Genomic DNA, 11,868 nt, shown 5'->3' with positions numbered 1-11,868 from the left:
CCCCTTGAAACATCCCCTCCATCATCATACGCCGCACTGCCTCCTGCGAGAGATCCAGACCACGAGAGCCCGTCGACGCTCGCCCGGCCAGCTGCGTGCCTGAAAACAACCTTAATTTCACTCCTCTCCGGCCATCGCTTTGGTGCATCGAGCCGTCACTCCAGAGTCCATCGACTCCGGTCGCCACTCCCGTTTGTCACCTTCAGCTTGTCACTGTCCGTTGGCTTCGGGCGTCCTTCATGTCACCAACCGTCAGCGAGGCCCTGGAATAAAGTCCCTCTCTGTTGATGGTGGCATCAGCACCTGTTCGGTTCCGATCTCTCCGCTGACCCTTACCGTCATATCTCATCTAAGATGGCGACTTCAACAGCAACTGTCGGGGCCGCGACGCCTACTGCAAGCAGCTCCAACAATGGAGGTTCAGGGCCGAGTTCGCCACTGCTCTTTTTCGTGGCGCTGGGATTTGGCGTGGTCTTCACCAACTTATGGTGAGCCTTGAACGATCGTTATGGCGTCCGCCAGTTAACCATTACCCCCCTAGGATCATTGTTGGTGTGAAATACTGTTTCCGATACAACCAGCGTAATCGAGCCCGCATGAATGGCGAAGACCCCGATGCCGTAGATCTCACAGCCATGCCTCGACAACACCGGCGCAGGCGGGAAAAGAAGCTGATGACGATTGACGAGGTCAACGAAAAGTTCCCGCTGATCAAGTACAAGGCATGGCGCTCCAATCGCGCCGACGAAGGGCTCCCTACCGCAGGAGGAATCAATACTTCATCAAGGCCGGCCAGTGTACACAATGTCCAGCGCGATTCCAAGGACTCGAAAGAGATGGACGCTCGCGAGCTGGCTGCCATGCCGACAAACACGACGGACGAAGAAAAGACGGCTGGACATGGGACTCCGGAAGTTGTAGGAGGTGAGAAGAGTACGTCGGACAACCCGCCGGGGACACCAGTCCGACCCAAATCCGCGCAGTCGACCGTCGCACCCGAAACCCCTCTACAAAAGGTCGCTACTGAGGACGAGGACGAGGACGAGGAAGAGCGGATCCAGACCGCCATACCGGCAGAACAGCTCCCAGATCCTGGAGATGCTTGCGCGATCTGTATCGACACCATTGATGACGACGACGATATCCGCGGACTGACCTGTGGCCACGCCTTCCATGCCTCTTGTGTTGATCCTTGGTTGACATCGCGGCGGGCTTGTTGTCCTCTATGCAAGGCCGATTATTACGTCCCTAAACCTCGACCGGAAGGTACCGATGTCAACCCAGCGAACATTCAGCCACCTCCCACGGCATTCTCAATAATTGGCGGTGGTCGAGCAGGCCGGAGGCCAGCAATGATCATCCCAGGCAGGTTTATGAGCATTGTCTACCATGATCGCGACCGGCACGGATTTCCACTGGTGGTGCGTGCAGAACGCAGAGGTCAACCGGAACAAGATCAAGCACGCCGGCAACGAGGAGAAAGATTACCCAGCTCTCGCACGGCTACAGTTCCAGATGGAGCAGAGATCCAACCACAATCGTGGAGATCACGGTTCGGACTGAGGATTCCTGGGCGTAGTCGACAGGCAGAGCCACCACAACCGACGCCGGAAGTCCAGCCGACACCTTCACAGCTAGAAGCTGGAAGATGACCACAACATTCTCAGGAGCGATGATCTTACGAACCTTACGAGATTTGGTATACTTGGGAGCGGGATTGACTCTGCTGCGGAGGCTTGGATAGCAAGGAGGTGCCCAACACCCAGCAGTCTCATGGTGCCTGGGCTATCGACAATGCATGCTAATGTCATGCGAAGCGAAGCACCCCATTGGATCATGGCTTGGAAAAATTATACCACGGTGCTTTGGTATCTTGTACATCTATCTAGCTGAGACTGCTCTTGGACCCACGGTCAGACAGAATTCAAGTACATTTGGTGCATGCAGTTCAGGTTGCCATTGGGCGAGCGCGACGGCCTCTCGTTCTCTTGTGAAGGTATGGAGCGTGGGTAAGACGCTAGACGGCCGCAACACGTACTCAGGAGAGTAGGACGCCTCACGCTTACTCGACTGTGGCGACTTGGAAGCCCGATCACGGACCTTTGAGCGGCTGGATGATGATTCATCAAGGGCTGATCTCACCAGACACCCACCAGATCTTGTCACCCACTTGTGGATCAAGCCGGTCATCGTGTTCGTTGAACGAGAACGACAACGTACATGTGCTCGCTGGTACGGAGTACGGACGCGACATGTGTGAATGCATAGCATAGGCTCCTCGTGCGAGTCAATGCACTGTGGAGGATGCGCCTTTGCAGACCTCAGCACGCACCAGAATTGTACATTTGTACGAGGTATGGTCAAGATCTGAATGGACGGAGTACCAGGTACTTAGGTGCCCAGTGTGCCAGTATGAGCACTCTTACTCTTACGAGGTACTCGTGCGCGTAGCCAGGAGTAGGAGTTACGAGTACTGTACTACAGAGTATCATGTATGTGTACGAGTACGAGTTGCAGCAGTACAGAAACAAGAGTACCTTACCCACCACGCCCACCTACTGCGTGCTCGTGGTGATCTCGGTCCTGTGAACTCACCTGAAACTGTTTGCTTGACTCGACGACGTCATGCTTACTGGGTACTTTGTTTGAGGCTTTCATGTTGACCAGGGCATCGAGAGCGGGATTAACTGCCTGCACAGGCACCCTCGGCTAACTACATAGGCACATCTGTACGGAGTACAGGGCACACATACACCAAGTACTAGCCACTAATCCCTTGTATACATCGTTGTCCTTGTAGTTTACTTAGTTCTACTAAAAGCCCTCCATAGAGCGAGTTAACTCTTCTTATTCCCGGTTGGCTTGTAGGTGTTGGCGGTTATAAAAGTTGTAGTACTGTAAAGAAGCAGTAGCGGTCACGTGTATGCTGTTATAGCTAATCCGCTCCAGCGCACTTATTGTGACTGGTTTTGGCGTGTGTAGATTGCCTATGCCTGCGGTGCCTGTGTACGGAGTAGTCAGCATAGTGTGCCTGTGTAGCTAGTATACTGGGTAGGGTGCCTGTGCAGGTAGTTAATCCTGATCGAGAGCCCCTGAGACCTCCTCGGACTTTGACATGCTCATAGAGCTCGTAGGCCTACAGCACCTACACCTTTCGAGTATGACAACCCCGATGGTCTACGATACTGTACTCGAGCCGTTCGACACGGTGGATAAAACCATCCATCTCCCTACTCGTACTCGTACTCGTACTCGTAGGCACGCACACGTCGCGGCACCAGGCTGCCTGGCTTGTCACCACTAGGTATCTGTGCTGCACGCGCACCTGTGTCGGCACGCGCACCTCTGCCGGGCAGTTGAATTTCACATACAGTAGTCGTGTCGGTGCCACGAATGCAATTCAGACTCGAACACCACTCTCCCCCTACTCTTGGACTAGTGACTAAGTAGACGGTGCTCGTCTTTCGTGTCCGGGGATCGAAATTCAAGAGAGAGAAGGAGGGACCCCTCCTCATGGGGATCACGAAATCAAGGGAGAGTCCCGGTCCCGATGAATTATGCTCCTCTAAAATCACGAAATCAAGGAGAGTCCGGGTCCCGATTAATTATGCCCCTCTACTTGGACGTGTGTCTACTCGCGCCACGGTCGTTGCCACGGAAGTGCCGTGGTGGTAAGAAAGTCACGAGATTCCAATATGACAAGGTACAGTAGGCAGTAGGCAGGGAGGGCGACAAAGAAGATGGATATGAGGTTTTGCTCGCAATGGCGCAGGTAGTTCAGAAAGTCGCTCTCGCGGCCAGGACGTGCACGGATCGAACCCTGAATCGTTCATCGGATTGAGAGCTCATCGGCCACGACAACCTCTTGCTTGCCAAACAGTCTTTCCCGGTCTATCTTGGTCTACCTTGATCGCCTAAAGTAAGTAAATCTAGACAGCAGGTCGATACCCTCTGTTCTTGTCTCGAGATCATCTGGTCTATAATCATTCGTCCACTTTCAACGTGTCTGATGCCTGAGGAACGAGTGATGCCATCTCGGTAGACAGTTCAGCCTCCAAATCGATCTGGACGTCCTCTCCGTCGATGAGTCCGAGATAGTAGGACAGGTCGCGGCCGTCGAACTCGCGAACGTCGAAGCCGTCGCCGAGAAACTCGAACATGTTGAGTTCATTACAATGCTCGATCTGGTAGTGTTCGAACCGCGGCTTCTCCAGGATGTTGAGGTACGTCAGGCGACTCCCGGGGAACATGGGCAAGGGGCCGTCGACGCGTCCCTGTTTGAACCAGCTACTGCACCCGGACACCCACGCCGTTCTCTGAAGGAAGAGGTCGGCATGCTGCTTGAACTGCGCGATGGCTTCGGCCCTGGGCGTGAGGGCCTTGATCCGGTCTGTCTGCATCTTGTCGATGATCTGGATAATGTACCGAGCCAAGGTCTCGAGGATGGGTAGGAAAGAGCCGTGGCCCAGTGGTCCGTATGGTCCGCCCATCATATAGTAGTTAGGGACTGTTTGACCGTCAGCCACTTGTCAGTAACGGGACACCAAAGGGGTCAGATTTCAACACTTTTGCGAGAAAACCTACTGCTTGGAGGAGCCACGGAGAGGTAGGACGGCGCTTCATCGCCCCAGAGTTTGGCCAGAGTGGTCCCATTGGCCTCGACTGGGAATCTGGGGATCCACGTCGTGACGAATCTGCGACCATGAGGTTATGTCAGTCAGCATCAGCAGATGACACTGCAGGTACATGGCGGAGAGAGAGAGAGAGAGAGAGAGAGAGAGAGAGAGAGAGTGTGTGTGTGTGTGTGTGTGTGTGTGTGTGTGTGTGTGTGTGTGTGTGTGTGTGTGTGTGTGTGTGTGTGTGTCTGTGTGTGTGTGCGCACCCTGTCGCGCAGATTATGATGTCGACTTCATGTTCTTGGCCTGTATGGTCGATGAACCCTTTCGGCGTCACGGTCGTCATGAGCTTCGTGAAGACGGTGACATTTTCCCGGTTCAACGCTTCTAAAAATCCGTTCCCGGGCTGGATCACGGCGTGTGGTCAGAAGTCGAGCACCAACGACAGGTCATGCACTGTCCGCCGTGGCAGAAGAGCACACTTACAGTTGGTCTTCGACAGCCTACGTCAAAGTCTGTGGGTATCATCTTCTCCATCAATTCCGGGTTGTTTGCGAGTTTCTGCTTCATCTCGGCTGTTGCGTACTGCAGTCCAAACCGTCAATCAAAGCACAGCCTTTCTAATCCGCCCCTGGAAGAAACCTACTTCTTTAGCTGCCTTGGACTCGGGCGTGTTCTTCAAGATGAACTTGAACCGTTGGTTCAGCTCGGACTCAATCATCTTGGAGTACTTGAGGTACAGCTTTGGGTTCTCCTTGAAGAGCTGCTTCTGGATGGGAGTATCTAATTATCATGGTCAGCCAGCGAGATCCGTCAAAACCTGTAAGAACATGTCCTACATTCAAAGTTACCACCACCATTGGAGGCGAACTTCTGCGCAAATCCGGCGGTGATCCAAGTCGGTGATCGAACCCATGTGTAGAGATGGTCCACTTCGTAGGCAATCTTTGCCACAATTTGGATCCCGCTGCTGCCAGTCCCAATGACAGCGACTCTTTTGCCCTTGAGATCGAGCCCTTCGGTATAATGTGCGCTGTGTTGCAGCACGCCCTGGAACGAGTGAAGGCCGGGGATATCGGGCCACTTCCAATTGCTGGGGGGCAATAACACGCTTAGCCACCGCCACCAGACCATGCGGGATATCAATCGAGCTCGACTCACTTTAAGATTCCGCCGCCGTTGACAAGAACGTTGCAGGTGTCGGTGAATTCGCGATCCTGCTCCTCGTCGCGAATCCGGACATGCCAAAGGCCTTCCTGCTCCTCCCACTTGGCTGCGATGATCTTGTGACGAAGCTTGATATGCTTCATGAGATCGTGCCTTTCAACGACACTCTTGAAATACCTCCAAATCTCGGGGGAATCCGAATAATAATGCGACCACTCGGGATTCCGATCCCACGTGAACTGGTAGCAGACAGAGGGAATGTCACAGGCGCATCCCGGGTACCTGTGGCCACACACAGGCGCACCCATAGATTAGTGTCCCAGTCGGATTCCTGGCTTGCTGGGCGACCGAATGAATTACAATACCTGTTTTCGAGCCACGTACCGCCTATGTCGTCGTTCTTTTCGTACACCTGAAACTCGACATTCTCCAGCCGGTCCCGGGCGAACTTTGAAAAGCAAATGCCCGACGCCCCCGCGCCGATGTGGATGACGCGCAACTTTCGGCGTGCTCCAAACGGCTCCTCGATGATCCTGTAGCCTCGCTCATCCTGGACCTTCCATCCGTGGCTGTCGTACTGGGGATCTGATCGTGAACTGGTCCCCATGACGAAGCCTTCGCCATCCTTTCCAGGAGACATCTTGGAGTGAGTTCGAAGTAAGTCCCACGCGTGGGTAGCTGGATCTGAGAATCTCTCAGTATGGGAAGTGAAAGAAAGCGACGCCCGTCGACCAATTATGGCATCTTCTCGCCCTCTTGTACGACACCAGAGACATGAAAAATAAGATATGCATGCTCTTCACAGCGTCTGTCGAGTTGCGCAGCAACGCTTTGCTCATAGGCAACGAGCCCAGCTGCCGCGGCAACTTCCAGCCTGGTGAAGAATGGCCGTGCCGCGGCCCCAATTCATGTTTGACTTACAGTACCGGCCCACGGCTACTTTTGATCAGCGCGGCTCATTGCGCCAGCCAGCCAGCTAGCCAGCCAGCCGACCGACCGCTTCACCTGAGGACGGCGTACGCGAGCGGAAAGGGACGCATGAGAGGTGCACCTGAGCTGGGCCGACTTCATTTCTCTATCGGTTCGTGTTGCTCGCGAACGGCAAAGAGGTAATTGACACAATAGTGTGGGCTGAATGTAGTCACGTGCTTCCTCGTTCCCACCACCCGATCTGTCACTGGGAAGGTTACCCGACGGTTGGCCAGACAGCGCCAAGAGATCCACGTGTCATGGACCGTAATACCTTGTGTAAAGTACCGTATTGTTTACGTAGGCCTCCGTTAGGTAACTAAGGTATATAGCAGGTCAGCCCCTAGCCCCCTCTGAACTCATTATGTCCTCCAAGAGTCAGAGTTCATCGACATCTTTCTGGTCCGGTCTTTGGGCAAGCAAGCTCCAGCAAGTCACAACGATGGTTGAAAGCACGTTCAATGGAGGTAATGGAGGTAGTAGGCCATTGACTTCTGACTTGTCTCTGAACCTCGCCGCCTTTGATCCCGGAGAAACATCAACAAGCACGACATTGCTCAACGACCGTCTGATTCAACTGGGACAGGAAGATACAAAGTGGTGGACGGTATGGAACATGACATTGCGACTCATTTCTATGCTCGCCGACATGGCCTCTGTGGGCTTCCCCAAAAACTAACGGGCCAACCAGTGTGGAGCTGCCGAGTATCGTCGGCGTCGAGCTGCAGGACAGACGCCGTTCCCCGCGTCCGTCTGCCTCGATGAAGCAGCAGCAGAAGACATGACCGTGACCTCTGAACACGGACCGGCCATCAAGTGTCGCGTATTCCGCCCTCCAAGTCAAGAGCACGGGGGGTATTCTACCACATTCACGGTGGAGGCTACGTGCTCGGTTCAGCTAGCGGGTGAGTCAGTCAATCCATCCCCCTGAATCCATGCCATGGAGCGAAGGGGGGCAGCAGACGTGACGTTTTAATGGCCTTGGGGGATGCATACAGTCAAGATCTCCTGCTCGCCGAGATCTGCAACTCTTCTTCGCTGGTCGTGGTTTCGGTCGACTATCGCCTTGCGCCGGAGCATCCTTATCCCGCTGCCCTGGAGGACTGCTGCACCGTTGCGGAGTGGCTCGTCAGACACTCGCGAGAAAAGGTGGGCATAAAAGCATCTTTCCCTCGGGAATCGAGTCCAGAACTTAACGTGCTCTTCGCTAACACCGTTGTCTCCTGTAGTGGCGCTGTGAGATGAGTTTCATCGGTGGCGAGGTAGGCTTGACTTGACGAGAAACCTAATGAGCGAACATAATTATCGGTTGATGAAGTAATAACGGCCTACTACTGTACTAACGCATGATTCAAAGTCTGCGGGCGGAACCTTGTCGGCTCTTGTGCTCCTCCACCTGAAACGACGCGGTGCCCTGTCCCATATCAAGGGCGTCGTCTTGAGCTATGGAAATTTCGATCTCTCAGCTCTGCCGTCCCTGAGAGAGCTCGGCCCGTCAGACGCCCCGATCTTGAGCTATGATGACGCCGAGAACTTCCTGCACGCCTATCTCCCCGGGCTGCAGCCCGATCAAAGAAAGGCTCCCACCATGTCACCTGCATATGACAAGCTCGATGGTCTGGTCCCTGCCTTATTTATAGTCGGCACCAAGGACGGGCTGCTGGATGACACCGTTATGATGGCCTGGCGGTGGCAGTTGGCGGGAAACGAAGCGATCGTGAAGTTCGTGCCCGGGGCCTGTCATGGTTTCATGACTTTCAATGGCCACGCGGTCGAAGTAACCCGTCGCGGTTGGGACCTGATGATTAAGTTCCTGACGGCAAAACTAGGTAGCTGAAAGAGCCTGAGCGAACAGGGGGATTTTTGAAGTCAGGCCTCAATGGCGCGTTAAATGCCGTCCAGAAAATGAACTCGAAGGAGCTCGATGCTTCCCATCTGCTTCGTCGCCCGCAAACGGCTGGGCATTGACTCGCGCGCGTGTGTGTGCCAACTCCAATGGATCATCTATAGCGAGACACCGCAGACTCTTTGTGGGGCAGAGCGGTGGTCTCGTAAGGCTTTGAAAAAGTTCATGGAAATATTGTATTAAAGCCCTATCTTTCACGGACCGACATGGCCATCTGTGTGATGGACCTCTCGATTCTCTTTTCCGGGAGCCGTCGTCTCGTAAATCCACGTTTGGTCCAGACCACCCGAGAAGGCATCCGTAAACCATTGAGGCGAGTCATAGAACGAGGCGTCCCAATGGGGCATTTCGCCCAGATTAAAATCAATCAGATCATCCTGCCCTTCATCCGTGTCGGTCGGTCCCTCGATGGGTGCCGAAAGGGGCACAGGAGCGGACGACGTAGGCGTGGCCTGGGTCTCCGCTTCAGGCTCCGGTGAATGCCAGCGAGAGACCCGGGGCAGGTTTCGAAGAAAGCTGAAATCTCGATCGAGGCAGAATCTGAACAGGGAATACGCCCAGCGTGCCGCGTTCCAGTATTGGCGCTGCTCGGTCAACACCAACAGGCCGAGTTGGATTTTGTTGACGGCCATGCATGACCGGCGTGAATCCTTCGGATTGTTTTTCACCTCCTCGAGGTAGGTGATGAGCGCGCTGAAGAGGGAGGTGTTTCTTTGGAAGACAGCCCCGGGTCATTTGTTAGCGACGGCGAGTCCAAAAAAAGAAGAGAAAAAAATAGGGCCTCACGAGACCCAAATACAGCGCACGACTTACAAGAAACTGTGACCGTACTTCAAGAGGTCGGACGACAGAAGCTCTTCGTATAGCGCCATCATTTTCGCGGCGCTCCGGACAATCCCTTCCCAGATCTGCTGAACCGTCACATTGTGCGTAACCTCGAGGTTTTGTTCGAGCATCACGGGGTGGATGGCCCGCAGGATCAGTACGACAACACGCTGTCGGTTGAGTTTGGCAGAGATCGGCCATATTGATTGTGCGGACACGTCTTCGCCGGGGTGGAGGAGCCGAAATGCACGCTCCGAGGCAAGGTCGGATTGCTCCAGGCGGTCCTTGACAGAGAGAAGACGTGGTAAGAGGTCACCCTCACATTTTCGATGTGCGTTACGCAATTTGAAAACCTCGGACACTATTATTTGTCAGCGACTACTTTGTACATAGGACCACGGGTGGCAGTTCTAACGGTTTGGAAGTCGGATATGGGCGGTTTGCATGGTTTGAAAGCAAGCAGGCCGGGGGAGAATTTGTGATAGTCGCGCGAACAGACGACATACTGATCTGTGAGAGCATAATGAGATCCATCATGAAAGCCGAGTGAATACCATTGAAGAAGGAAAAGTCGACTGGACAATCATCAGTCCCTTGTTCGACTTCTTCACATTGGGACTCGTAAAAATCAGTCTCGGAGAGTGGTTCGACGTCGACGTCGTCGAGGTTGATCACCGGTGGGCGAGCAAGACCCACAGCCACATTTTGATCGCGTATCTTTTTGTGCCAGCCATGTTAGCACTGGAAAAGCAGAAAAGTGCGGAATGATGGAGGAGATGGAGCTGAAATATGTCCTTACGAAAAGGGTCCAGAAGATTCTCCGCCACAGACTCCGCCGCTGGCTGGACGGAGTGGACGTGGAAGGAATGGCTTTATGAAGGCCCATGGAGAAAGCTAGGTTGCAGGCGCATGTGGTCCAAAACCGGATATCTTTCTCCTCGCTATAGTCTGTCCACCATGGGCTCATGAAAATGAGGGACTGGAGCAGTACGAGCTGGTCCTTTTCGCAGTTCAACGAATAAAGCAGAGTCGCTCGGCTGTGGAAATAAGTTTGTGCAACAGACCTCTTCTTGAACCCCGCCTTTTGGAGAGTACACTCAGGAGTGTACTGACACGCTGCAAAGAAGATTGAGTGCATCAGCAAGGGCGAGAGGATGGTGCCACGGCGAAAGGTCGAGTAAGTCTCTCGTAGTTGCATCCTGTCCACCACGGGATAGGCTGGCAGAAAGTGGCGCACGAAAGAAGCCATCAGGATGTCACAGACATCCAAAGGTGGAAACGTCAAAATGTTCTTCACATTGCAAGCATATGCGACATCCTCTACTGCCAGGTGGGAGAGAGGGTTGTTGGTTGACTGCTGCAATTGACGGCCGTACCAGTCTGCAGAAGGCGGTCGCGGGGAAACAATTGTGACCTGTGTCCTTGCCACGGCGCCGGTGCCCACAGCTCCATCATCTTGGCCTTGATGTATAGATGCATTGAACGAGCGATGGCCGGTCATGTGAGGCAAGATGGAGTTTGTAAGTGTATCGTCCGCATAGACGATGCGTTTATTACTGCTGGACCTCGCCACAGAGCCGGAGCGCCTTGCCGGCGGTTGAATTTTCTGTGTCGCAGGGCTCGACACATGCAGGGCGTCGACAAAATCTAACGGACTGGTCCATACTTTGTCCAAGGCCGGGGGTTCGTCAGCTTCGGTTGGAGCCCGTGGTCGGCGACCACCTTCAAGCGTTGCCGGCGACCTTGATGTGTCACGTCCGCTTGCCACACATAGCAGCGAGCCCAAGGGAGCCCGATGGAACATCGTCTCCTCATGCGGCGAGCGTGTCTCCGATCTTGGTTGTGGGTAAGAAGAAGCGGCGGTGGCATCATCATTCTTAGACCAGCCATGTTGCTCGCCCGATTGTGTATCGACAGGGCCAGCACCACCCGGCCGAGACGCCGGCTGCGTGCCGTCAACTTTGCGCTTTCTAGCCCGTCTGCAGACTCCCGACACGCAGTAGGAAGAGTCAGCAAGCATTCGACCATGAGACATTCACGCGGAGAGCATATTCACCCAGCAGGTACACTCTCCACGACACATTCGGTTCCGAGTGATGTGCAGTATGAACATGGTCCTGGACCCAACTTCAAAGTCGCGTCACAGCGGATTTTCCTGGCGTGGCACGTCTTGCACGCCTTCGAAGCACGTTTTCTCGGTCTGGCGGGCACATGAGTCGAACCAGCCGACTGGCTCGGCCGCGGCGAGCTGGGAGCGGGAATCGCCATTCGACCGGCAGGAAACCGGGGTGAGATGCAACGGTAGCTTGGGACAGTTCGATGTCGAGGATGTCAGAAGAACGCAAGCCGATAATTTTCCTCGGCCGCAGCCTGAGCACAGAGAGG

General features: G+C 54.3%; 4 protein-coding genes across 4 annotated transcripts; 2 read left to right on the top strand and 2 right to left on the bottom strand.

Moving 5' to 3' along the window:
- Positions 1-354: 354 nt before the first annotated feature.
- Positions 355-1,652, top strand: G647_03295 (uncharacterized protein; the record flags this gene model as incomplete). The annotated part of the gene is made up of 2 exons (XM_008727641.1): positions 355-488; positions 542-1,652. 2 exons carry the CDS (start codon positions 355-357, stop codon positions 1,650-1,652), a joined length of 1,245 nt encoding a protein of 414 aa, XP_008725863.1.
- A 2,331-nt stretch (positions 1,653-3,983) lies between these two features.
- On the bottom strand, positions 3,984-6,390 carry G647_03294 (uncharacterized protein; the record flags this gene model as incomplete). The annotated part of the gene is made up of 8 exons (XM_008727640.1): positions 3,984-4,507; positions 4,585-4,694; positions 4,883-5,022; positions 5,103-5,201; positions 5,263-5,399; positions 5,456-5,709; positions 5,778-6,065; positions 6,149-6,390. The coding sequence occupies 8 exons, from the start codon at positions 6,388-6,390 to the stop codon at positions 3,984-3,986; spliced, it is 1,794 nt and encodes a 597-aa protein (XP_008725862.1).
- A 1,337-nt stretch (positions 6,391-7,727) lies between these two features.
- Positions 7,728-8,589, top strand: G647_03293 (uncharacterized protein; the record flags this gene model as incomplete). Its single annotated transcript, XM_008727639.1, has 3 exons — positions 7,728-7,901; positions 7,982-8,014; positions 8,110-8,589. The coding sequence occupies 3 exons, from the start codon at positions 7,728-7,730 to the stop codon at positions 8,587-8,589; spliced, it is 687 nt and encodes a 228-aa protein (XP_008725861.1).
- A 263-nt stretch (positions 8,590-8,852) lies between these two features.
- G647_03292 (uncharacterized protein) lies at positions 8,853-11,518 on the bottom strand (the record flags this gene model as incomplete). Its single annotated transcript, XM_008727638.1, has 4 exons — positions 8,853-9,369; positions 9,472-9,844; positions 9,990-10,200; positions 10,283-11,518. 4 exons carry the CDS (start codon positions 11,516-11,518, stop codon positions 8,853-8,855), a joined length of 2,337 nt encoding a protein of 778 aa, XP_008725860.1.
- Positions 11,519-11,868: the final 350 nt, after the last annotated feature.

The sequence above is a fragment of the Cladophialophora carrionii genome, assembly GCF_000365165.1.
Source record: "Cladophialophora carrionii CBS 160.54 unplaced genomic scaffold supercont1.2, whole genome shotgun sequence".
Lineage (NCBI taxonomy): Eukaryota > Fungi > Ascomycota > Eurotiomycetes > Chaetothyriales > Herpotrichiellaceae > Cladophialophora > Cladophialophora carrionii.
This window is presented reverse-complemented; position numbering and strand designations above follow the sequence as displayed.